This window comes from Daucus carota, chromosome 6, assembly GCF_001625215.2.
Source record: "Daucus carota subsp. sativus chromosome 6, DH1 v3.0, whole genome shotgun sequence".
Lineage (NCBI taxonomy): Eukaryota > Viridiplantae > Streptophyta > Magnoliopsida > Apiales > Apiaceae > Daucus > Daucus carota.
Genome location: NC_030386.2, coordinates 27,416,655 through 27,442,887, shown reverse-complemented (window position 1 = coordinate 27,442,887; position 26,233 = coordinate 27,416,655). Strand labels below are relative to the sequence as shown.

General features: G+C 36.2%; 3 protein-coding genes across 5 annotated transcripts; 1 reads left to right on the top strand and 2 right to left on the bottom strand.

The window, feature by feature from the left end:
• The first annotated feature begins 1,637 nt into the window (after positions 1 to 1,637).
• On the top strand, positions 1,638 to 15,082 carry LOC108227563 (ADP-ribosylation factor GTPase-activating protein AGD3). 2 transcript variants are annotated; one of them, XR_010284411.1, is made up of 20 exons: positions 1,638 to 2,109; positions 4,223 to 4,299; positions 5,237 to 5,337; positions 6,142 to 6,212; positions 7,180 to 7,242; positions 7,569 to 7,613; positions 8,544 to 8,609; positions 8,722 to 8,769; positions 8,889 to 8,984; positions 9,060 to 9,101; positions 10,026 to 10,238; positions 10,361 to 10,492; positions 10,628 to 10,846; positions 11,021 to 11,107; positions 11,197 to 11,514; positions 11,855 to 12,000; positions 12,074 to 12,164; positions 13,126 to 13,619; positions 14,339 to 14,435; positions 14,527 to 14,665. XR_010284411.1 is itself a non-coding variant. In XM_017402778.2 (19 exons), exons 1-19 carry the CDS (start codon positions 2,050 to 2,052, stop codon positions 14,639 to 14,641), a joined length of 2,484 nt encoding a protein of 827 aa, XP_017258267.1. In that variant the 5' UTR covers positions 1,639 to 2,049; the 3' UTR covers positions 14,642 to 15,082. The 2 variants fall into 2 exon arrangements, 1 of the variants encoding a protein (XP_017258267.1); XM_017402778.2 differs by lacking the exon at positions 14,339 to 14,435 and having other exon boundaries at positions 1,639 to 2,109; positions 14,527 to 15,082.
• A 1,586-nt stretch (positions 15,083 to 16,668) lies between these two features.
• LOC108227562 (pentatricopeptide repeat-containing protein At5g61990, mitochondrial) lies at positions 16,669 to 20,742 on the bottom strand. 2 transcript variants are annotated; one of them, XM_017402775.2, is made up of 2 exons: positions 17,304 to 20,742; positions 16,669 to 16,957 (listed from the first exon to the last, which is right to left on the bottom strand). In XM_017402775.2, the coding sequence occupies exon 1, from the start codon at positions 20,605 to 20,607 to the stop codon at positions 17,560 to 17,562; it is 3,048 nt and encodes a 1,015-aa protein (XP_017258264.1). In that variant the 5' UTR covers positions 20,608 to 20,742; the 3' UTR covers positions 16,669 to 16,957; positions 17,304 to 17,559. The 2 variants fall into 2 exon arrangements, with proteins under 2 accessions (XP_017258264.1, XP_017258266.1); XM_017402777.2 differs by having other exon boundaries at positions 17,378 to 20,742.
• Positions 20,743 to 21,048: 306 nt separating this feature from the next.
• LOC108225504 (dual specificity protein phosphatase PHS1) lies at positions 21,049 to 26,099 on the bottom strand. The gene is made up of 10 exons (XM_017400392.2): positions 25,973 to 26,099; positions 25,743 to 25,888; positions 25,197 to 25,401; positions 24,829 to 25,005; positions 24,578 to 24,738; positions 23,361 to 24,444; positions 23,089 to 23,235; positions 22,773 to 23,000; positions 21,779 to 21,936; positions 21,049 to 21,706 (listed from the first exon to the last, which is right to left on the bottom strand). Exons 1-10 carry the CDS (start codon positions 26,054 to 26,056, stop codon positions 21,352 to 21,354), a joined length of 2,745 nt encoding a protein of 914 aa, XP_017255881.2. The 5' UTR covers positions 26,057 to 26,099; the 3' UTR covers positions 21,049 to 21,351.
• Positions 26,100 to 26,233: the final 134 nt, after the last annotated feature.

The following is a 26,233-nucleotide window of genomic DNA, read 5'->3' as shown; positions in this document are numbered from 1 at the left end:
GACTCTATTAATTTATTTTATTTTAACTAGAATTGTTTCTACTGTAAAATGTCTATTGCGTCCCTCTACAAAAGAAAACGTATATTTTTTTCTGATGTAATAATCATTTAAGTATCAAACTTTTATTGTTATTGTTATTTTTGATATGTTTGATGCCCTCGAATAGAAAACATGAATATGAAGTGTGCTGTATTTCGAGGATTATTATTGATGTGATAAAATATTTGTTTATCATTAAAATATGAATTATAATTTATATTTAATATTTAATAATAGAAAATTTTTGATGTTTGAAATATATATAATCAGATGTGTCTGAATACAAGTTCATTCAAATCATGAACTCAGCACATAATGATTAATCTAATTGAATTTATGTGAGGAATCTGACTAGAGTAGGCGTTCTTGTCAAGTAGATTCAATATTTGAAAATATATGATTGAAGCAATGATCACTTTTTAAGAAAAAATTATCAAAAATGATTTGGCTTGAATAAATATTTCACAATATGACGACCTCGCTTCAAATCATCACATAATCGTTCAATACGATTTGAACACTGAATAATTTTTATCAAAGTAAACTATTTCAAGACGTGATAAAAGAGCCATCATCCTCAATTTAGACTTGTTCAAATAAAATAACATAAAAAATAATATGAATCAATAAATGAAATGATTTTAGATTTAAGTAGTAATTCTGTATAAAAAAAAAAATCTTGAATCATATTTATATACCTTGAAAAAAAAAAAAATTAAACCCCATTTACAACCACTACCCACCCGTGATCACCCGTAACCACCATCTCTCTCTTTTTTTTTTTTTTTTACTCCGACAATCCAACGGGATCACCATCGTCCAATCATCTCGCCGCCTTCTTCAACCCCTAGACATGTATCAGAAACAACTATCGACCCGCTTTCTCTTCCCGCCCACTCTATATTCGACTCCGGCCAGCGAATACTGACTCTCTCTCTTTCTACTGGTAAAATTTTGATATATACAATAGTATAATACGACCAGAGTATTCAAATTTGATGTGCCCTCTTTTAGATTTATAATACATGCATATCATTTTACTGCATCATGAAAGAAAGTGACGAGCATAATTAAATGTATGGAACCAATTAGATCACGTTGAGCAGTCCTTTTAAAATCTTATTCCTAACCGAGAGTGTGCGATATATCTCAGCTGAAGGGAATGAATTGTGCGATAAATTATTGATTCATTAAGAAAAAAGAATACGAGACCTGTATTTAGATTTATTAAATTATTATGTTTTGACAGGGAAAAAAGAAAATAAAAAGGTAGTCGGCCCGTCAAAAAAATCAAACACTCCCTCCGTCCCTCCCATTTCTTATTAAATGGGTTGGGCACGGAGGTTAAGAAATACGAATAAAGTAGTGGAAAAGAGAAAGAAAAGTGGGTGAAGTGGTGGGACCTATTGATTTTTAATGTATAAAAAGAAGATGGTGGAGTAAAAGTAGTGTGAAAAGGAAAGAAAAGTGTAGAAGTTGTGGGACCCATTGACTATTTTTGGTAAGTTTTGAAATGTAAAGAATTGGATGGGACACCCCAAAAAAGGAAAGTGTAAAGAAATGAAAGGGCTGAGTAAAAAAAAAGCGACTAAAAAGATAAATTAAGGAGAAGGGGTATCGTGTCCACGAAGAACATGGGAGGGTGGATTTTGGCGCGAATTATGATAAGTTAGAAAAACAAGTAAACTAGTCGTTGATGAGAGAGAGAATATATGTATGTGACGAGCACGATTTATCGCGGCCTCTTTCTTCCCTCTTCCCTTCCCTTCAATTCCGCTTCTTTTTATAACCAAAACAAAACAAACAACCAACCTACCCCCTCTCTCTCTAGAAACTTATTCATCTGTACGTACATAATCAAAACTCTGATTACGTTTATATCCAACAATATAATCGCAATAGGTTTTGTTTGATCCAATTCGTGGATTCTATGGAGTTTATAGGTGCAATTAGGTTTCAATATTTATAAATTGAGTATTGGATCGTACAATTTTGTTTGAATTGGATGAGATGCAGGACGAAAAGATGCATTTTAACAAGCTCGATGATTCTCCCATGTTTCGACAACAGGTCTCTCTCTCTCTCTCCCCCCCCCCTCCCTTCCTCCCTCTCCCTCCCTCCCCGTCCCCCCTCTCTCCACCCCTCTCTCTCGATATTTCTCTTTGTATATGTGCGTATGATCATATTTCTCTTTGCACTATGCTGAACAAGTTTATCGAATTTACATAGGAACAATCGGAGTTTGTTCATGTTAATTGTTTCGTAACTAGTTACTAACTTACTTTAGCGCGTCTCACAGAATTAGGTTACAGTGTCATTAATAGGATTCTGTTTTGGTTCCTGGTATCGCTGTATGTTAGGTACAATAATGTATGTCGCTCTTTCTATAGTATAAGTAGAAGAGAAGATGCCCTCGTGGCCAGGCTTTTAGTGGCCTCACTGTCATGCTGCAAACTGCAGTATTCAGTATCCTTTTGCAGCTATGTTCTTCGAATCCGTAACGCGCAGTTTGGAGTCCTACTTCTTGTAAGCAGCTTGTTTAGTTCTTAACGAGTTTAGTGCTTCCGTGAGAAGTCAAACACTGTTGAAGTTGATATTTGTCACTTGTACTTTTAGATTCACGACACTGAATGCTACATGCTTATGTTGAGAGCTCCTCGTTGTTCTCCTGCTTCTTTTCTTGTTAGAATTTCTTTATTTATTACATAGACAGGAATATAATGTAACAGAAGGCAGTGAACTTCTCCAATAGAATTTTGATGTATATTACAGTTACTACAAAGAGATCATCAAACTCCTCTCTAACAGATTGTCCTTCTCTTTATTGAATAGATTCTGATACTGTAGAATGCTTTACACAAGATGAGGAAGAGATAAAAGGGAAAAAGATTTAGTACAGATGAATGAGTGAAAGAGCGATAAATGCAGGACAGAATTTTTGTTGACATTAGTAACTCGGAAGTCTGTTATAAAATGTAAGAACACTATTTGAAGGGTCTGTTTGCAATTCCTCTCCAGTTTTAAATCTATATACCACCCATAGTCTGAACAAAGACCACCAAGAATACCCTTTCTTATATAACATAAGTGGACATGTAAAACTATAAATTTTCTACAGCCCTTATTAATGCATATATTTGCTTAAATCATCTCCAAAAATTCTACTCCCTCTGTCCCATTTAATTCTATACGTTTCTTTTTCACTGCTCGACACGCACTTCAATACTCCTATAAAACACAGTTCTGTAACTTATTTTTAAAATTTTCTTTTTCTGAATAAAAATATAACATTCAAACTTTTATACAGAAAAGAAAAATCTTAAAAGTAAGTTATAGAACTATACTTTACGGGAGCATTAAAGTCCGTGCCGCGTCCCGGTCCCTTAATGTATGAAACTCAGGGGGACGGAGGGAGTAGTTACTAACAGATGTTGAGGCTTTGACTTTGAGGCATTGCTGCTTGTTAAATTTTAATCACTGCACACAGTTGTGTAAAATGAGAATATTTTGATGAAAAGCTTAGCATTTAGCCAAGGTGACATCAATTTCAATTTTTTTGGGACAACAAGGTCGTGATGCACATGGTAGACCATTAAGTTAATGAGGCGGTTGAAGAAAGTTATGGTTCACATGGTAAATATAAGAGAAATGTGTAATTGTGATGTATATGTATTGAGATATTATATCACTAAACAAATTAGGTATGGATTAAAAATTACTGAAATGGTTGAACTATGTGTTACAAAGACTAATAGTCACTAGTACTACGTGGTGCAAAATTTTGGAAGCTGATGCATCACGGAAATTTATGTATATGGTAAATCAAGCACAAGAAATAAATTAAATGCTAAGTACCTGTCTAACACATTGCTAGTATTTGAAGGCATCTGAATCTGCTGTGCTTTACAAAACTTAATAATGGTAGAGCTCAAACTTGTCCCATGTCTAAAGATGAATATGTGAACTGATTTTACTATGTAAGTATTGATCAGATTATTTTGCTTAAAATTTAAAAAAGACAGTTGTATTCAGTAGTCCTCGGCTCTATGAGCTCTTTGTGGTTAGCTGATATTTAAGCATCATATTAATAAAGTTCTTTTAGATAAAGTTTATGACATGACCTTTAATTAGTAGTCAAAATAACAATCTAATTTAAGTTGAAATATCTCAATCTGTGATGTAGATTCAACGTTTGGAAGAAAGTGCTGAGACACTACGGGAGAAAAGCTTAAAGTTTTACAAAGGATGTCGTAAGTACGCGTAAGTTTTTCCTCTTTCTTTCTACAAACCATTTTTGATCTTAATTCTCTATTGCCCTGACCCTGAATTTACATCCTTGGAAGAAAAGTATCAGTTGTAAACTTTACGTTTTTTTATAGGAAGTGTAATTCTTCCTTGCCCTATATTATCTTAAAGTCACCTTCTTTTTTTTTGCCGCATACTTTTACCGCTGAAATAATAAAATCTGAAAGGTATCATCAAATAAACTGTTTGAACTGTTGCATGTCCTTGGACTCTGGAGCGACTTGGGTGATACAGATTATATGTCCACACACAAGTTAATGAAATAATATTTGGTTAAGTAGCCTATTAGAACATTAAAATTGAGCACTGCCAGAAACATGGAGGCTCATCAATATCTATCAAAATCTGAGCTGTCATATATGAACTTATATATGTATATATATATAAAGAGATGTTTCAATTGCTTCATATATATTTTTTTTCAATGATATGGCTGTGAGCCTTAAATAATCAGCTACCACTACTTAGAATCTTCCTTAATATAAAGTCCTCCACAACAAATTATTTCATTCTCATACAAATTTCACTTTCATCAAATACTTGATATTACATGGTGGATCATGGAACCAATAGAGTTGTATAATGTGCTTTTTTAAACCACTAAACTGTTTTCTACTTGTTGCATGCTTCGCATGTTGTCATGCCTTCACTTCCCTTATTCTTTTTGGAAGAGCTTTGCATTGTCAATATATAACCCATATACCATACCATAGCAACTTCTTTTGCTTGATATAATACAAATTGTTTGTTTTTACAGAAGCCTGTATTAGATTTCCATGATATATTATAAGTAGTGATTGATGTCATAATGCATAATTATTACCATATACAACTTCAGTATATTAATTGTTCATGACTAGAACCAGTATCAAATATGTGGTCCTTGTAACAGTGATGGACTTGGAGAAGCGTATGACAGAATTCTTTATTACGCAAGTGCTCTTGAAATATTTGGAGGAAGTGATGATGATCCAATTTGTGTTTCATTTGGAGGTAAGAATGTTAGGTTATTTGCTATCGGGTATTTATTACCTATAAGCTAACCATAATAGGGTGAGCTATTACTTATAATAAAAATAATAACATATAAATACATTACCTTTTAATTGACATGAACCTTACTCCTTACTGTTAGTTTTGTTATAACATGCACTTTGCAACAATATGGATTTGTATCTATTCAAACCATAATCATGCATAAGTGCTTCAAATCTAAAGTTTCTAGTTGAACATGTACTTGCAGTTATGATCTTAAAAAATATACATTTCTTAGATTTGATCACCATGGTCTGCATTATATAGTAATAATATGTATTAATCAAAGGCAACATGTCTTAACTTTTCATGAATATTAGCCTCAAACCATAACCCATCAAAATGAACTGTTAAATCAGTCGAACATTGTTTCTCTTGTCAATTTCAACACTTCAAACTTACATGAGTAGTTATCTAAAAAATATTAGCTAGTTTTTTAAGGTAAAGCAAAAATTGAACTTGTATTAGTTAGAACGAAATACTAGTATCACAGAATAGTTGAATTCGACATTCACTTACATTTTAGGTTCACAAAGATCAAATCCATTTTGTGGTTTACAGATATACGGGTTACTCTTGTGCCCTTTTTTCATTAATTTAATAATATATAGACAAGAGTTTCAACATTTCCAAGGCAACAATCCAAAATTAAAATTTTAATGAAAACTGATGGAGGTAACACATCAATAATTATATTTACCTTACATTTTGAATTATAAAAAAATTGTGTATATAGCTGACAATTTTTTCTTCGGTTTTTAGGACCTGATATGACCAAATTTGCGTATACATTGAGGGAGATTGCAACATACCAGGAGGTCCTTCGTGTAAAGGTTGGGTTATCATGATATATGTGTGTACATATAATTCCAGCGAAACTGCTCAACTTTAAAAAAAAATTCTTGCGAACCTCAAAACTGTCTGAATGTTTTATTGTTGCTACATGCTCCCTTTTCATTTTAAGTGGGACTTGCGATAAAAGTTTGGATCCATAAAGAGATGGCTTAATTAGTCCTCATGAAAGAGTTAATTTTGATTTCTGTAATTTGCATGTAGTTATACTTTTAAGTTGATTTTTATGGCCTTTAGCCATGAGGTATAGGAGCAGAGTCCTGCCATTAAAATATTAAGATTCCTCACCCAGCAAATTTAATCACCTTGATACCTTGTAATGAATTCTTCCTTTTGAAAAAACTATGAAGAAAGGACTTATCAATGCTACATTCGTCTCAGTACTACTATTTTGCATACAATCAGGGTTGACACCTGAATACAGTGTAGTTCATTTTGGTCAACCATCTACCTTCCATAGGATAGGAACTGTGCTTTATACCACCAATATTGGCAGAGTTGGAAGAAGATATGATAAATGCCTACCAAGTTTATGCTTGGGGAGATCAGAGATATTCAAGTGATCACTGAGTGAATGCTCAATGGAATAAAATTTCAGATTTTCATTTCTTTAAGGCAGAGTGGAAAACAATATTGCGATTTAATTCTCTACATTGAGTTGGTAAGTGTCTAAGCTTGATGGTGATGTAGTTGTCATAGATCCTTTTGTACTTTTTTTTTCAAACTAATGAGTTAAAAATTTTAGTTGGTTTTGGGCCATCACCTGTCTTCAAAATGTGAATTGTGTTCCAATATGAGTGCTTCGGCCTACGTGCTGTATTTTGTTTGCCAGTACTTAAGGCTATGAGTATGTCTCGGGGTATTACATTACTGATAAATGATAATGTTCCACCTAAAATTATTGTATGCTTTGAGTTCATTGCGCTGACATTATATTGTCTTTCACAGCTTGAGCATGGTTTAACTGCTAAACTATTTGAATTAGCCAATGATGACCTACAAGAAGTTAAGGTATGCTGCAAATTACTGCATATGTATTTTTCCACAAACGAATAGAAGTACGTCCTGCTAAAGATTAGCTTGCATGTTCAGTTCCTTAAAAAGGATTTTTGCTTTGCATCCTTTTGGATATAGTCTCTCAGTATGTAGTATATGATGCAGAATATTGCTATTTGGATCATCTTTGCACAGTGTATGGTTCTTGAATAACTATGTTTCATCTCTTCTGGTTAAATAACTTTTTTTGAAACTTCATTAGAGTTGGTCCATGTGCATTCTATCTGGAGCTCTTAAAGCTGACTTATTGCTAACATCAATAAATTCTTACATTGGCGTAGGAAGCTAGAAGACGTTTTGACAAGGCCAATGTTACCTATGACCAGGTGGGGGAGTGTTTTCTTGGAAGTTTTTTTTTTTTTCCTAGTTAAGTTTTTTTTTTTCCCGCTAATCAAAATTCCTTTCTTTTGATCATATTTTGCTTTTTTGTTGTTGTTGTTGTTGTTGTTGTTGTTGTTGTTGTTGTTGTTATATGCCATATAGTAGCCGAGGTGGATTGGTAATGTATGAACCAAAGAGTCCATTTGAGATCATTATATGGTTTAAGTTAATATATACTGTGAAAAGACGATGAGGAAAATTAACAATGGCTTTTAATTTTTTAAGAAAATGGTCTGAGATCTTATGGAAGATATTTGTAGAGGGTAAGCTCACCTCGGGCATACTGTCTTTTAACATAACTATCTCTTGACCAAGTTTTGTAATAGCACTTTCACAGCCACAGGATTGAGCTAATGTGAAACATTCTGCTTCTACTTGTTGATGTTTAGTACATAAATTATTTAAGGGCAAGCATACAACAAATGCATTAATTGTTTCCCTCTAGTTAACTCCATCAATCACCACTCACATTCCCAGTCCATCTGATAGAGTTGATTAAATGCTAGAGACAGATAGTACAGAATTCATCTTGTTAAAGTTTTTTTCCCAAAATTATATGACCTCTAACAATGCGTCAAACTGCTGTTTGTTGTACTTTTCTACAAATATCATTCCCTTTTTGCATAACCTAATTCACTTGATATATCTTGAATTGTAAAAGGAAAGGGAGAACAAAAACCAAGAATATTATTTAAAGAAAATCGTGACTATAGTGCAATAGCTAAATCTTCAAATCCAGTCTGGAGTACCAGTTTGAGAAATTTATGCCCATTACGAAGTGTAGTAGAGAAATAACTACATAGACAGTATTAAAAGGTGTATTGCACAGTATCCTATTAAATGTCTTGTTTATGTATAGTCATAACTTTCTGCAGGTTCGTGAGAAGTATTTATCACTCCGGAAAAGCACCAGGATAGATATAGCTGCAGCCGTAGAGGAGGTACCAAGTTTTCGTCTGTCTATACAGATAAATCGGCTCCAACTGCTGATGAATTAGTTAGTTTATTACTGATAACAATCATTTCGAACTCTGGTTATATGATGCATTCCAGGAAATGTCCAGTGCAAGATTAGCCTTTGAGGAAGCCCGGTTTAATTTGGTAAGTTTATGTGGGACCAGATCTATTCAGCAAAAGCATTATTTAATATGCCACAATTTCAGTTGTATGTTTTAGAAGGCCCGATAAAACAAGATTGTAACAAGTGGACTAGTGTGCAGATTGGCGCTCTTTCCACTGTTGAGGCAAAGAAGAGGTTTGACTTTCTTGAGGCCTTTAGTGGAACGGTGGAGGCTCATCTTCGTTATTTTAAACAAGTAAAAGCTTTGACATATAATCAAGTTTTTTGGCGTTGCATGTAATCTGCTATTAAGACTGTTTGTTCCATGCAGGGGTATGAGCTATTGCATGAAATGGAGCCTTTTATGAAACAGGTTTTTTTCCTCCTCATAATTTATAGGAAATGCTAAGGGGTCTTAAATCAGTTCCCCAAAATTTTCCCAGATGTCATTTATCTCATTATTAATTGGCTATGAAAATAATGGAGGAGATGGACTGCCCCCTTATTCACATCAATCACACCAATTAAGACCTCCCATTATGCCACGTCATCTCTGCCACCTCTTTTTGGAATTTTTTTGGTACCCATTTGGAACCCTTACCACTACTTTAACTAATATTGTTGATGACTATTTGTGTCATTGGATTCTATCTCAAACTCACTACTCACGTTGTACCTCCGCGCGCGCGCGCTGGGGGGGGGGGGGGGTTTGGTGGTATTGCTAACACTGCTCTGTTGGCTCTGGTAAAGTTATATGGACTATATCAAGGATTTGATCTCTCAACTATAATTTCCAATCCTGAGTGATGTGTATATATATTACAGAGAAACACTACCATATTAATTTATAGGTCCCCTTGTCTTAAATGATACATTATTACATGTCCAACCCTCTGCATTCTATCTTAATTGTTCCTGAAAATGACATTATTAAGCATGAAACCTATGCATCCTTCCTTTATCAGTAATATTTTCCTGCACGGTTGTGTAATAACTGATAATCTCCTATATACGTACTTATGAAATCGTAAATGGCTTATGAATCTGTTATAGGTCGAGCCTAAAAAAATGCATCCAAGTAGTTTCTTGCCTTGGCATATAGTGAACCAGGTGTAATATCATTGCAAGTTCTTATAAGTAATATAACAACTGTTTTAAATGGACAATTATGGTAAAGATCTGCTCAGGTTAGTACATTACTGTCCAGAAAAGATGCGTTGAACTGTGTAATGTGTTATATTTTTTGTCTGGAATTTAGGGTAAGAACAGAAAGTCAAGGCATGTCTATATGTGTCAGGTTTTGTCTAATGCACAACATTCAAAGGAAGGTTTCATCAAAGAGCAGGCAGATCTCAGTGCAAAAATACAAGAGTACAAAAAGAATATTAATCAAGATAAGTGCCCTTTACCTGGGTCGCACCAATCTTTAAATGGAGACGGCACTCAACCTATCCCTAGAACTTCTCAAAAGGAGATAGAGGCGGTTATGCAATCAACTTCAGAAGGGAAGGTACTTAAGAGAGAATGTTTCCTCTTTGCAAATATAATGGACTTTGTTTTGCTCTGCACAGTATTGTGTGTGCGCGTGCGTTCCAAATTTTCTAATCTTCTGCTAAGACTTTAATAGTATAGGTTCAAACAATCAAACAAGGATATCTTTCAAAACGATCATCTAATCTGCGGGCTGACTGGAAGAGAAGATTCTTTGTTCTCGATAGCAGAGGAATGTTGTACTACTATCGCAAACAGTGGAGCAAGTTATCTGTAAGTTAGCAGAAAATAAATTCAATTTTCAAAACTAGCAATGACAATCTAAGATACCAGACTGTTCGTTAGCTAGATTTCTTTCTCTCATTTGTTATGTCTTTAATCAACATTACAAGTTTAAGCATAATTTAGGTACCTGGGGCCCCATCTGCACAAAAGCCATCTGAAACTGGTCCTGGGCTGCTAAGTAGGTGGCTGTCTTCTCATTATCATGGTGGTGTGCATGAAGAAAAGGCTGTTGCACGTCACACAGTGAACTTGATGACATCAACAATAAAGGTCGACGCGGAGCAGTCAGATTTAAGGTTCTGCTTCAGGATTATATCACCAACAAAAAATTACACCTTGCAGGTGGAGTTTTTCTTCATTCAGCTTGAACTTGAACATATGGCTTTGCTTATAAAAAAACTGTTTATTCCTTATCTTTGTTTGCACTTGCACTTTTCAGTAAGTGATGCAAACTCTAGGCATTGTATATTTTGTATTATCTGTGACTATCGCTTGTCTAATTCTACCATATGGCAGGCTGAGAGTGCACTGGATCAGATGGACTGGATTGAGAAAATAACAGGAGTCATTACGTCGTTGTTAAGCTTCCAACCGCTCGACAAGGTAAACTCTTATTAATGCTCAAGAAGCTTGTAGCTTTCATTTTTTTTTTTTTATCTTGTTTTGAATATAATAATTCAACTACATGCCAGTTTCTCCCTTGTAGTCCAACCAGTGGAAGCAGTTCTCCTGGAAGTCCCTCCCGTCAGAATCTTCAAGCAAACGAAGAACATACTTGTGCAAAGAATCCTGTTTCAAGAAATGTGATACGTACATCTAGAAGTTCCCAACAGCTACCTTACACTGCAAAAGGCGGGAAGCCGGTTGATGCATTAAAGAGTTTACCTGGAAATGATAAATGTGCCGACTGTGGTGCACCTGAACCTGAATGGGCTTCTTTGAACCTTGGAGTTCTAATCTGCATCGAGTGTTCTGGTGTGCACCGTAAAATTGGTGTGCATATATCTAAGGTCAGTGTATATATGTAGATGGTTTGTGCCTCAACTATTTTATGTGAAAGTCCTCCTACTAGTAGCTGACAACAAGCTCTTAGTTGCAAAACATGAAACGGTCCTCCTGGAAATTTAATTGTGTAGCATTTAATGTAGCGCATCGGTGATTGTCATGTATAGCATTTCAAGCATAATTTATGGCAGGCATTTTGGCATTAAAATTGGATTAACCTTATATTATTTTGTGTGCTCGTGTGTGTGTGTGTTTTCTGTGTATCTGCATATGAAACAAAGTGTACGCTATTAAGTATTTCTTCTACCATCTTAATGTTTAGCTTATGCATGTCTACTAGTGCAGGTTAGATCCTTAACTCTTGATGTAAAAGTGTGGGAGCCTTCTGTTATAACTTTATTTCTGGCTCTCGGGAATGTCTTTACGAACTCAATTTGGGAGGGACTGATACAATCAAGCAAGACTTATCAAGCTGATGAACTGCCAAAGAGGTAAATACTCAACTTGTTTAAATGTGAAACTATTCATTTAATTTATAAAAAAATATAATTATTCTATATGTAGGTTTCCTGATTTCCAAAGACACAAAAAATTCTTTTCCAAGCCTAGTCATAAAGATCACATATCAGCAAAAGAGAAATTCATTCAAGCAAAGGTATCATTTGATGAATGCCCGGCTTTTTTTTTGCTGGCTTATAGCGTCTGATTATTTATTTGGTATTTAAGCTATGTAATGTCAAACTGGTAGGGTGATATGTATTCAGCCATTGTTCACTTATTTATTCGGCCAAAAACAATTGTTGCAGCATACAAATTTTAAGCATAAATGAACTTTAATATATATTAGAAATAGGTGTACCAAGTCCACAAAACTATTTTGAGCAGCCTTCCCTTAAATTTCGTAAAGTAGACAATTGACCATCCTGCTAAGACCTTAAATGAAAAAACCGTTCACTAATAAATATGTTTCATCTTACTTAGAATCTTAATTAGTCAACTAGACAAGCAGCAACTTCCACGCTGTAGTTGTGCTTGTGCCTAAATTCTCAGACATTTTTCCAGTATAGTAGAACCTCTATCTAGTAATACTCTATGTAGGAATAGCCTCTGTAGAGCATTTTCAACTCTCTAAAATCCTTAGCTCAAATTAGATAAATAATATCTTAAATTAAAAATATTGAGAACAAGTGAAAATTCTCTACTCCAATCACGCATTCCCTTTGTCTAAAAATTTAACCAACATGTTTGCTATATTTGTCGAATCTCTGGAGAATATTTCACATTATCTATTATCATAATAAAATAATATATTCTATTTATAACAACTTGAAATATATTTGTCATCCATAATGTCCATCCAACATGAGCACACATTCCTGCAATTAGCATAATGTCCACCACTATATGTTGTCAAATTTATTTGTCATCCATAATATCCATCCAACATGAGCACACATTCCTGCAATTAGCATGAGCATTGAAAGTTGAAAACAAAAGAGAAACATGTACAATATGTGCATCTATGTATATCTGGAGAAATGTATCTAGTTGTGTTTCTCTGTTGTTTGATTCTTCATGGTGGAAAACCCAGTCATGTTGATCTTTCTTCCCTGTAGTATGCAGAAAAACGTTTTGTTCACAAAGTGAAGGACACTCGCAAGATCCTCTCAGTTGCACATCAGTTATGGGACTGTGTTCGGATGAATGACATAAAATCGGTGTACCGCCTTATCGTGATCTGTGAAGTAGATATCAATGCTCTCCATGGACAAGCCTTACCCACTACATTTCCATCTCTAGACAATATAATGAAATTGGAAGATCAGTCACCAAATCTTGAGGGAAGCTTTGATTCCTCATCTCGTGAATCTTTCAAAAGTTCTCACAGCTCTTTTAGCTCACTAAAAGAAAATGACGATGAGATCATTGATGAATTTCTTGATGGTTGTTCTCTGCTTCACCTTGCTTGTCAAACTGCTGACATTGGCATGGTAGAACTACTCTTACAGCATGGAGCTCACATAAATGCTCCTGATACTAGGGGTCAGACATCACTGCATCACAGTATTATAAGAGGAAAAAATGTGATTGCGAAACTGCTTCTTACGAGGTGATTTTCTAGTGACCCTGGTAATTTAAATTTACTTCCAAGCATTGTTTGGTTATTTTTCATTTTGCTTCATATCTGAGGTGGTATCCGCTCACTGAGCCGAGAATAAATTTGTCACAGTCGGTTTATATGGTCATATTAATTGTTTTCTGAAACTTAATAGACTCAAACCGACAGCGTGATCAACAGATTCATGAGTAGAATCAGGGGCTACCCTAGCCGAATTTTTAAAATGGTGCTCCTTTCTCTTTAAGAAATTCTAAAACAAATAAATTATGCATATTAAAATCTAAACATTCATACCAATTATATACGACACCAAGACAAAAAAAATGTGGTTTATATCAATTCGAGTTTAAATACAATCATGTATAAATATATTTACAAATATATGTTATATAAAACTTATATGTAATTTTTTTGGTGCCCCTTATCAGAGTGGTGCCCTAAATGCTTGCCTTACCCAGGCTTGCCCCGAGTAGAATTGATGTTGATGATCACAGTCTTTCCTGTCATTAAGTCTCATATCAATAACAAGGCATAATCTGAAAAATTTCCTAATAAAAGATTAACAATTAAGTTTTTGCCATCACATAGTTGATAGTACTCCCACTATATTTGTGCAGTCCAGGATTTCATCTAGCAAAAGGTTTTATACGTTTTATTAAATCTTCAGAGCATGTCGTTTACAGCTGTTACATAAACTTTACTTTGTTTAGTTGATGAGTCTGACGATTGGACTTCTTCATGTCCTGCCTAAGAGTTTGGTATGCATTTAAAGTGAGAACACATCTTCTAGTTGTGTAGTTTCAACCAGTGAGTCAACTTTTCATACATGTATTCTATCATATATGTATCTATCATTCTCTTTATCTTTAGTTTCATTGCGCTTTTCTAATCTTTGCAGAGGAGCTGATCCACTAGCTGTTGATTCTGAAGGTGCAACTCCTCTTCAGCTTTACTCTAAATGCGCTTTAGATGATGTTGAATTACTTGCTCTTTTACAAAATACTAGGAGATAATGAAGGTTTTTTAAAGGCAGCCCCTTAAAGTCCCCAGATCAGGATGTCTGTATCTCGGGGAATATTTTTGCAAATTATGAAAGTTACAGCTCAAGGGACTGTGGACATCTACCCTCAAGACCTATGCTGCAGATTCACGTCCACTGGATTGAGAACTTGGCAGAAGTAATGCATGAGCTGCTTCATCTTTTAAATATCAATACCGGTCTTTACTTTACCCAACATGGGGGTTAGATAGCTGTAGATTTAGGGAATTAGTTGTTGACATGTTGTACATACATTATATGAGCTTAGTGTTTCCGGCCTTTCAAAAATGAAACTTTTTAGAAGTCAGAACCAAAAGATGAAATTGATGCGGAACAGGGGCGTCAAATCCTTCATTCATGGTGTCATTACATGTATATCTGTAGCATTATGCAGTTAGATGTCTTATTGTTATTAAACCAATAACGTAACTAATTCTCCTTAAAAAAAGGAACTATGACTAGAACAGATAGGGCAGTAGCTCTGCAGATTAGAAGTTGTCTGGTGTATAGTTTAATTAGGATGAGGCTCAGAGGTATATTTTTTACTAAATGGCCATATAATCCACTGTCGTCAAATGATTCAGCCAGTAAAAGATACGATTAATCAAATAAAAAATAATAAAAGATTACAATAGAACACAACTTTTACAATCAAATAATATTAATATCATTAATAATTTGGGTTAATGCTCTATTTCATCACTCTACTACACTAAAACTTTCAGTTGGCCTACTGAGTCAAAAAAGTTTTCAGTCAACTAATTGTACCATTAAAAACTTTCAAATAGGCCACGTCAGACTCCGTTAAGTTTTTAATGGCTTAATGTTCTATTTCATCATTGTACCCGATCAAAACTTTCAGTTGACCTACCGAGTAAATGACAACTTTACAAGCACTCATCACGGATGTGCCAAGGTGAAATGCGTGATCATCTTCAACATTACAAAACAATGTCATTTACTCGGTAGAACAACAATGTCTCCGCTAGAACAAAGGAGACATTGTTTATAACATATCTCAATTTCCCTTCAACATGATCCACTGAGTTGATCATGATAGTTCTGTTCACGGGGATTTGGCCATAGTGGTATGATCCCTGTGGATTTGGTAAGGTTAGTCCTGCAAACATTACAAAACAATAAGACAATTCGATATAAAACGCAATCTGACAATCCTGAACCAAGATCAACAGAAGCATCCTTGATATAAACCATTAGAACAAACACTTTAACAAATAAATCGATTAACGAAACACACATGGTTGCAGATGGCCTGAGCCCAAACCCTTGCATTTCCATGTACACCCATTCACCGTATCAAACAAAGTAGCATAACATCCATCACTCGGTGAATTCCACGTCTGCCTCTTCGCCCACCTAAACAAACTCAAAGAAGCCTCCCCATCTCCCAGACTCCCACAGCCTTCAACGCCTGCAATTACAAGCTACTTCTTGCAGAAGGCCCCTCGTCAAGCCTAATAGGTCCGACCGAACTCACTCAACCCAAAAGCATACAGATCTCAATACATACAAGGCAAAAACATGCAATTTTGTTAAATTCTGTTTAAGTTAACATTTTCCGTTAAAGTCAAAGACATGCTTAACGACGCTGAAATATTTTTTTTGCTTAATCTCGTGATTGAAAATTTTTACGTACTTTATTATTTAAATGAAAACTTTTTTGACTCGGTAGGCTAACCGAAAGTTTTGGTTCAGTAGAGTGATGAAATAGAGCATTAACCCTTAATAATTTGGTAAACAATCTATGCTACTGAAAATAATCTAATATAATAACAGGAGACTAATCCTAATCATTTTTACTAATACACTCGAGACTTCTTGAAAGACTAATTTTATCATGTCGTCATATTTTCAACACTCCGTCAGTAGGAGCCCGCTGGAAAATGCATAAATCCTGGCCCCTGTTGTGTTAATTCCAGACGAAATGATATATCAGAGTTGACGGGAGAAAATACATGTAAGACGGAAGACTGTTGCAGATAAACCAGGGTGAAAACTAAAATGGTTAACAGTGGACTGTTAATCATAAACAGAGCTGGAAATTTGTTAAATATTGAACTTGTGTTCACAAGTTCACTAACTTGACAATTATACCTTTTTCTTACTTCTATAAGCCACAGATAAAGCTATAACTTTCTATACAACAAAACTACCTCGAGAGTAGTGCTGCACGTTGATATGACTGGGGCCGCACTTCATATTCCTGACTTGATTTTGCGGGTCACATGCCTCTTTTGACTTGGGTCGCCTCCCTAAGCTTTTGCAAGTCCTGTCATATCAATAACAGAAATTTTCCTATAGTCAGTCATATAATCTGTTCTTGGCTCAATACACTGTATATACTTACAAAATACTAATGTGCTCTTGTGTAAATATTATAAAGAGCACACGGGGTTCAGCAACAGAAACTGATCTGGACAAGTATGTAGATGAAATATGGAAAATGCCAGAGACCCCAAATTAGATCCCACAAAATTTCCAAACTTCACATGATACTTTCTGATTGAATATATCACAATTATATAATAAAAGCATTTGTATTTTTATAAGCTCTTTATGGAGTTTAGTTGAACAAAGCACCGAGACTACAGATTTAGTGTGCGTCAACAACTTACGCAATCCAATGTTGACCCAGTGTCCGTCCCTCCATGTTGTATAATGCAGTAAATACTCAGATCAGTTCAGTTACCTTCCTGGCATAACCTGGAATGTGGTAGGCCATGACTGTTAAAAAGCTGAACCTCATAAGAAACAGTGTCGATTGTTCTTTATTTACCGCAAGTTAATTTATTTCAGCACAATATGTGTGGAATCAGCATTTGATACCAGAGCCACAAATTCAAAGGGAACACTACTGATTAAAGATCGCCACTAATAAGCAACTTGCTCGGAAACACGCATCACATCTCCAGAAACCGAATTCTTTTTATGATCATCAGTCAAGTCTGCTAAACTGGTAGAGCGTGGAACCCATCCAAACTTCACCATACTTTTCAGGACCTGAGCTACTTCATTTTCATGTTTTGAGTTATATAGCCCATGAACTACAGTTTTACATGTAGCAAAACTAAGCATTAGCCCTTGTTTCCCTATAGAATCAAGCAATGTTAAAACTTCAGAGAATTCTCCCATCTTACAATGTGTATTTACTAATACTTCATACACATCTCTGCTAAATAGACCCCTCTCAACCAATTCGTCACAAAATTTAAAGGCTTTGTCAGAATTTCCTTCCTTGAGCTGACTATGAACCACACTCTTGACAATATCATCAGGTTCAATGCCCTTAGTTATCATTTCCTCAAATAGTGAAACCATCTTGGACCTTTCCCCTATATTGTTATAGCCCTGTAAAAGGGAGGTATAAGTTACTACAGTCGGCATAATATTCTTCTTTTGCATCTCCAGAAAAAGCTCTTCTGCTTTTTCAACCATCCCCTTCCTGCAGTGATAGTCAATTAGTGTTGTAAAAGTAACATGATTGGGAATGATTTGCCTAGTGACCATGTCATTCACTAACTCATTTGCTTCTGTCAGTTTCCCTGATTTGCAGTAACCATCAATTAATGTGTTGTAATTGATTGTAGATGCAATATTCTTTTCCCTCATGCAGTCGAATAATGACAAAGCCTTCTCTAAGTCTCCTTCTTTGCAGTACCCACTGACAAGAACATTATAAACAAAAGGATCTGGTTTAATCCCCCTTGATGACATGTCTTCAAATAACCTCAACGCATCGGCAAGATTTCCAGATTTGCAATAACCATCCATCATTGTAGCATAAGTCACAACATTAAGTGGCAAACCTTTTTCAGGAATACCATCAAATATTTTCCTAGCTTTTTCAATGTCACCTGATTTGCATAGACCATTAATCAAAGCATTGTAAGTAAATGTGTTTGGAGTAATTCCCTTTTTACACATATGGTCCAACAGTTCAAAAGCTTGCTTCATATCACACACTCTACAGAATCCAGAAATGAGAGAGCTATAAGTGAAAACATCAGGGACAAGACCCTTGCCCTCAAGTTCTGCATATATACCTGTTGCTTCCTGCAACTTTCCAGTCCTTGCAAGGCCATGAATAAGTACACTGTATATTTGCAGATCAGGGATCACTCCTCGACCGAGCATTGATCTAAATATAGAGACGGCTTCTGCTATATTTTCGTTTTTGCAATGTCCATCAATAAGAGATGTGTATATGACTTGATTTGGCACAATACCACAGCCAAGCATTTGGCTAAAGTACATGTCGGCTTTCTGCATGTCTCCACCCTTGCAGTATCCAGCAATGAGAGCTCCGTAAGTGTACCCATTTGGATTCAGTCCCCTCTCCACCATCTGAACTATGTAAGTCTTAGCTTCCTCCATTCTATTTGCTCTGCAGAGTCCATCTATAAGACAATTATAGCAGAAGACATCGGGTGAAATGCCTTCATCCCCCATCTTGTTCAAAAGCTTTATTGCCTCTTCGATTTGACCCTCCCGAATATAACTTTTTATGAGATTTGTACATATAATAACATTTGGTTTCAAACCTCCTAAGATCATGCTCTCCAGTAATTGGTTAGCCCCTTTTAGATCTCCAGAATGGCAAAGGCCATTTATTATGACAGAAAAAGTGTATGTTGAAGGTGCCAGGTCCCTTTCCTTCATCTCAGCCAGCAGCTCATTCGCCTTATCAGTGTTTTTCTCTCGTGTGTAACCCTCAATTAGTAAATTGTAAATCCTGGTATCAGGTTTTACACCCGCCAGAATCATCTCATTCAGTATATCAACTGCCTTGTCCATCTTACCAGCTCTACAGAACCCATTTACTAACGAGCTGTAAGTCACAAGGTTTAACTTAACTCCATTAGCAGCCATCTCAACTTTAATTTTTGAAGCCTCGTCGAGATCACCTTGTTTCATGAACCCATCCATCAAAGCAGTGTAAGAGAAGTGATCAGGACTGACACCTGTAGTACACATTTCTTGCAAAATCAACTTTGCCTCGCCGGACCGCTTCTGTTTACAAAATCCATCTATAAGTAAATTATATGTGTAGCCATCCGCAACCAACCCCTCACTAAGCATTGACTTCTTCAACTTTAATGCTTCATCAACAAGACCCGCTTTACACAACCCACCAATAACCACATTACAAGTAACCAGATTGGGTTTACAACCCTTTTCATTCATTTCCAAAAGAATCCTTCTAACCTCTCCAACATTCCCTATCTTACAATAAGCACCAATAACAGTCGTATATGTGTAAATATCAAACCCAATCTTGGCCTTCACCATCCCTTCATAAACCTTCCAAAACAAATCCATTCTATTACATCTCAACAAATCTTTCAAAAAATTATTACAACACACAATGCGCGGACAAAATCCACTACCCTTCACCGCCAAAAACACACTAACAGCCTCATCCCACAAACCCCTTTTCTGATAAGCACTAATCAAAACATCAAACACTAGATTATCAACTTTAGACCCATCACTATAATCTTTACAAAAACCAACAATACAATCCACAAGAGCTGATATCGGCACACGGGTACTGATCATTTGTTTTAAAACACCAGTAGCAGGCAAAAAGTGATTGGATTTACACAAAACAAAAGCAAGAATAAAGAAAGATTTCAAATTTTGAGGAGTACCCATTTGCTGACAAGACCAATTGAAGAAATGGAGGAGAGTCTTGGGGTCAGCATCAATGTTAGAGTGAAGAACAGATGGAATCACATCTGGGTTCAGTTTTCTTGGGATGTTTGATGATTCTAAGTAGAACTTCCAGTTGTTGTGTTTGAGAATCTTGGTGATTTCCCCAATTGTTGCATCCTCATTGTGAGAAAAGAATCGTGTTGTTTGTTTGATGAAGTTGTTACTTCTATGAGCTTTCTTGTGCAAGAATAACCTCATAATCATCAAGAATTTGTGTTAGATTATACAATCTTACATATATATAAGAATTTATCTTTGAGGATTGCTGCTTTCTTTTAGAAGGTGAGGAACAAAAGATAAATTTTCAGGGTTTACCTGATGAAGAAAAAGGACAGAACTGTCATAAATTTATACATCGTAAAACAATGCTATTTTCAAAATTATGGCTAAAATAGCATTTTGACAACAGATAATCCGAATTATTTACCTTTATTATTTATAATTTTTTGATAAAAGAATTATTGATGATAAAAAGATGATAAAAGGATTTATACATGTAGATGAATATATGGGTTTTATATGTAAAAGTTTCAGAATTTAGAAAAAAAATCAGATATTCGATTATTTATTATTTCTGAAAATAGATAGAATGTGATACAATATTCTGGAATGCGAAACACTTCTTAAAAAATAATTATTCCCGTTTGTTACCGGCCCAAGAATGGATAACACGTGGTATCTGACAATGTGCGAAAATTAAAAAAATATTATTTATTCCCAGAATGCATAATGTGTGATATCCTAATCGAGTATGTATACTAAAATGATATTTTTGGAGTGTTTTAGTAAAAAGAAGTGATAAAATATTCTAAGTGTGAATTTTAGCCACCACGTTCTATAAGATTATCACCTATAAATAGTGGACTAAATTTATCAGAACCTTTATGCACATCTGAATTTGATCTCGTGATGGATTATGGGATGTGCATTTGGCCTGGATGCTAGTGTCTACTCTGTCATTGAATGAGATTGATGTTTGGGGCTGACGCTCCCACCCCGACTAATCTTGAGAGCATCCACCACTTTCTCAATCTCCATTGACATGGCACTGTCCACACTGCCTGATGACAGTTTCTTGTGTGATTTCTGCAAATGTAGCTTCAATGAGCTGCTGCTCAGCCCTGCATTCTTTCCGCATATCGGACACACCTTCATCGTTGGCCTCCGCTGCTGCCATTCCATGGATACCTTTCCATGCAGCTTCTTGTCAAGCTCCACTAGTATTTTTGCAAAGCCATCATTTGGCTGAGCACGACGATGGACTCGCTTTAGGGTGTTCCATGCTTTTTGCAAAGTCAAGTTCCTAGAGAATGACTATTTATCAAGAACTAGTTATTATTACAGAAGGAAACACTGTTTCAGGAATTAGCCTTGCCTTTTGAGCATCAAGTATGCAAGAACCACGGTTGCACTCCGGCTTCTTCCTTCAAAGCAATGAACTAGGACCTTTCCTCCTATTTCTTCAACATCGTCGATGAAATGATGCGCCTCTGCAAAAAGATCATCAATGTTTGCATCTTCTTCATCGTTTATCTGCTTACAGACATCATAAATTAAAATAAAAAGTCATACTTATTTGTTTGTTTAAGTATCTACATTCTGTAGTAGACCCTACTTATTAGTGCAAAATATTTACGAGCTCAAGTACTTGAAGTCATACAATTTGGGATAGTTGAGATTGCAGATATCTGTTAAATTAATTCGATTTCATGCTATGAAAGTCGATGACAAAGTCGTTCTAGTAGATGAGACAAAAGCAGGAGTCAATGCCGACTTGAAATGATGGGGAAGAAGATTTGGCAACAGGGTTTTTGACAGGGGCGGCCCTGAGAATTGCAGGGTCCTAGTCAAAATCAGTTTTTCGGGCCCTAATTGATATTTACTCTTCATATGTCATACATTTATATATGAAGGTTTCAATAATACTTGGGGTCCTTAAGGACACTTAGGCACCAGTTCTTGCCTGCCTATAGCCAGGGGGCTACCCCTGGTTTTCGACTAAGTCGATCAAAGACAGAGTATATAAAATGCAGATTCAGCAAGCTCTAGACTTGAAACTCTAGAGTAATGAAACTTCACAGGAAAAATCTTAAGGACCAAGAAGTTTAGATAACCTAGTATCTATTCTGCAGAAGAATGGAGAGATAGACAGTGACTCAACCACAGAATCCATGTAGGTTGGCTAAAATGGAACAAAGCTAGTAGGATTATAATATTTTTTCAATTGAAAGGAATGATTATACAATTAACAATTTGATCCCATATTTTAAGAAAATTCATGCTGATGGGTTACTGCCTTGAAATTTAATCAGAAGCACATAAGCTAGGTGACTGAGAATACTCAAGTATATAAAATCTAAAGCACTTACTGAGAAATTTTTGTACTGGAAAATATCAGGATACTGAGAATCTGACTGGCCGATTTCATTAGAGCACAAGCACAAAATATGTGTAATTCCTAAATGCTGCAGAGTGTACTGAGACCTCGCAGCCAGGGCACCACCAATGAACAGTGTACTTGAAATCAACGATGGCTTTTCTGTGTTGGCCGCATCAGATATTAATGCTATCCTCTCCAGAATGTGCTCAAGCCTAACCTGCAAGTAGCAACAATATTATAAATCAAAAGGAAGAGAAACAAAACTTGAAAAGCCTTCCACAGATGCATAACAAGTGAAATTGTACCTTTAACTCATAAGCATCAATTACACTGCTACTCTCACCGCTCTCAAAGAACCCTGTACTGAAATTGTTCTCCTGGCACAGCTTAACTGCTTCGACTTTAAGCATTTCATTCCACTGCTCGATTTCTTTGTTTAGTTCTACATCATCCTGGAAACACAATTTAGCTTAACTAAGGGAGAAGATTATATTGACTTAGTAACACTGCATCTTATTGCATTTTTGTGTTGTGATTTTGCGGTATGAGATCTAACAGGGCGGGTTGAAAAATTGACCTTAGCAAACTTGTGGAAGTCACGTAGCTTGGATATGAAATGCATGTTACGAAGGGATTCTGAATTTCCCTTGTTGAACCTCCCAGGGACACCATCTCGAAACTTGGGGGAACCCGAATCAGAGCTAGCCTTGCATCCTGATGATGATGCCCTAGGAGTACCTCTCTGCACCTCTGGTTCATTTAAATCTGATTGGTTATCAATGGCTGCACGTTCTTTACTTGGAGTACAGGGAGAATGAACACAGCCTGTAGCCTGAGCTGAGGATCCGGAAGCCACCGTGTCAATATCCTCTCTGTCAACCTCAGTTTTGTCTATTATATTAACAAATATCTTTAGAAGGCTGTCCAATTTCTGGTGAAGAGTAAGAAGGAATATATGAAATCCCTGCAAATCGCGGACTGCTGCACGGAATCCACTCCGGAAATGATGAACAACTGAAGACATGTCAGTCAAATGAGAACCAGACTCTGGATCAGCATTCTCCGGAGAAGAGCCTAATTTTCCTCCACTTACCTCATAGAGAACTTGTGCTGCATATCGAGAACTGTTGATAATAAGCTCGACCAGCTTCGGATACTTTGCCCGATCATTTGCACGTTTTCCAGCAGGGGGTCGACGGGGGACACCTGAATCAATAGCCACGATATGAAAGTCCGGTATTGCTAATTCTGTTGAATTTTGGCTTTTAGGTATTTCTTTGCTTGATTTCGGAGATTCCATAATGTCAGAAAGATCAGAGCTCTGTGATACCAGTACCGCATTATGAGTGCTCAGTCTGCTATCAACTGAAGTTGATCTTAGCTCTTTTTGGAGGGCTCGGATTATAGTTGGTCTATATTTATTTATAACGGATTCGAAGGGTTCGTTCATTTCATCAACATATACTGAGGCAATCTTGTCAGCTAGCAGTAAATTTGCAAAATTTCCACGCCATCTCAGCTGCTGACAAGGAAGTCTATCTTCATTTCTGATGACAAGATCCAACAGCAAAATTCGGCCCAGGGCTGCTGCGGTTTTTGCAGCACCTTCACGTAAATCAAATGCAGCTGAACTTTCCAGTAGAGGAGTTCCATGTATGTAACTGCAAAAACAGACTTTTCTATAGGGTAAGAGAAAGAACCCGAAAAAAAAGAAGTAATAAATTCTAGCAAGTTACAAATTATTGCATAGTTGCTAAATGACATTAGATATCACTTATCAGGTTTTAAACATACTTCATCAGAAAAAGGCAGCGGCTCAGCTCAAGAGCTTCTAATAGTTCTGAACATGTCATTTCTCCAATTTCATCACCATCTGCATTTGCTGCATCTCGTACCCTTTCTGCAGCTTCCTTGATCTGCAACCACTCGTGACTAAGATTGTGTACAACTCGAGCCTGCAAGATTGATATGGTGCAATATTAGATGGCCATAAATAGGTGCCAGATGCTAAGGATCAGGTCATTACACTAGTAGAAGTCACTGACTTGAGGAGTTAGGACACCTAGCCATTTAGCAAATTCATAACCCAGGCGCTCTGATTGAGTTGCCATTCTTGTAGAGGATATTTTAATTACTGCAACCGCTTCCTTTGATGGAGATCCGTCCCTTTTAGGTTGTCTGAAGAGTGCAAGAAAAAGAACTCCTCCAGAATTCACCGTGACCTGTAGCCACATGAACAAGTTGGACTCAGGATATCAGATACTCTCATCAGGATAGAAGAAACATTTGGAAACACGTATTTCACAGATTGACTTTTAAATCTTCTGAACTAGTTTTTTCATATGATTTTCCAAACATTCTTCGCCCTTTTTGCACAGGACCCCGAAACTAGAAGGGTCTGAACACACCATACCTCTAATGGTTTATTCATCTCATCCTCAGATGGCTCAGTGCTGCTACTATTCTCTGTGCGGTGAACAGAAGAAAGCATGCTCCAGGAGAACGAATTCGACTCAATATCCAGTACGGCTGCTTTGCCAAGCCGGTCCCATAAAGTGAACTCCCTCACTTGATCAGCAGGGAGAGCACTAGTAGAGTCCAAACTTGATTCCCCTGCACTGGGCCACAAATTTTAATATCATGAACTTTCTCAAAATTTAAAAAAGTAATGCTACGTACCCCAAATTCTACGTGAGTGATTTTAATTGGATGGTTTATGTGCCCACAGAAGGTCCCTCTTATTCTTAGTGTGAGTAAAACCAATCAAACAATGCCAACCAAGATTTTGAGAAAAAAAATTGGGAACAATTTTTGGGATACTTTCCTAATTAAAATACCAACACATTAAATTCAGTTACACCCGAGTCCCTCAAAAAAATCATACTAAGTCGCGGAAAATTTGGTCTAGAGAAGGACTGGGAAGCTGCATTTGAGTTGACACAATCCAAGAAAAGCTAACCTTAAGAAGGGCATACTACTGATTCGACGAGGGTGGTTAGAGAAGGCCGGATTCTGGTACTTGCTGCTGCGTTTTCGAACCAGCTCCAGCCATTGAGTGAACCTATACCCAGGACCAGACGTAATGTCACCTAACATGTACAGCACCTGCATTTTACACCAACCAAATATTTATACACAAACATAAAATGCGCATAATTGCATTTGCTAAATGTAATTTCGAGATGTAACCCGGGAGGTGAGGGTAAGAGGCAAAGGAGCTTCATGATCATAAGATCCGAAATCGTACTCCTTATCCTCCTCGTCTTTCTGCATGTAAAATATGCAATACAAAGGCAAACATTAGATCAGATAGTACATTTTCAATACGAAAGAATGTAGTGAATTCGATCATAATTAAAAAAAATTCACCTGGAAAGCGTAAATGTCTTCTTTGTGATGATGAAGGTGATCTGTGTCTCTCGACATTGTAAATTTAAGTGAATGACATGA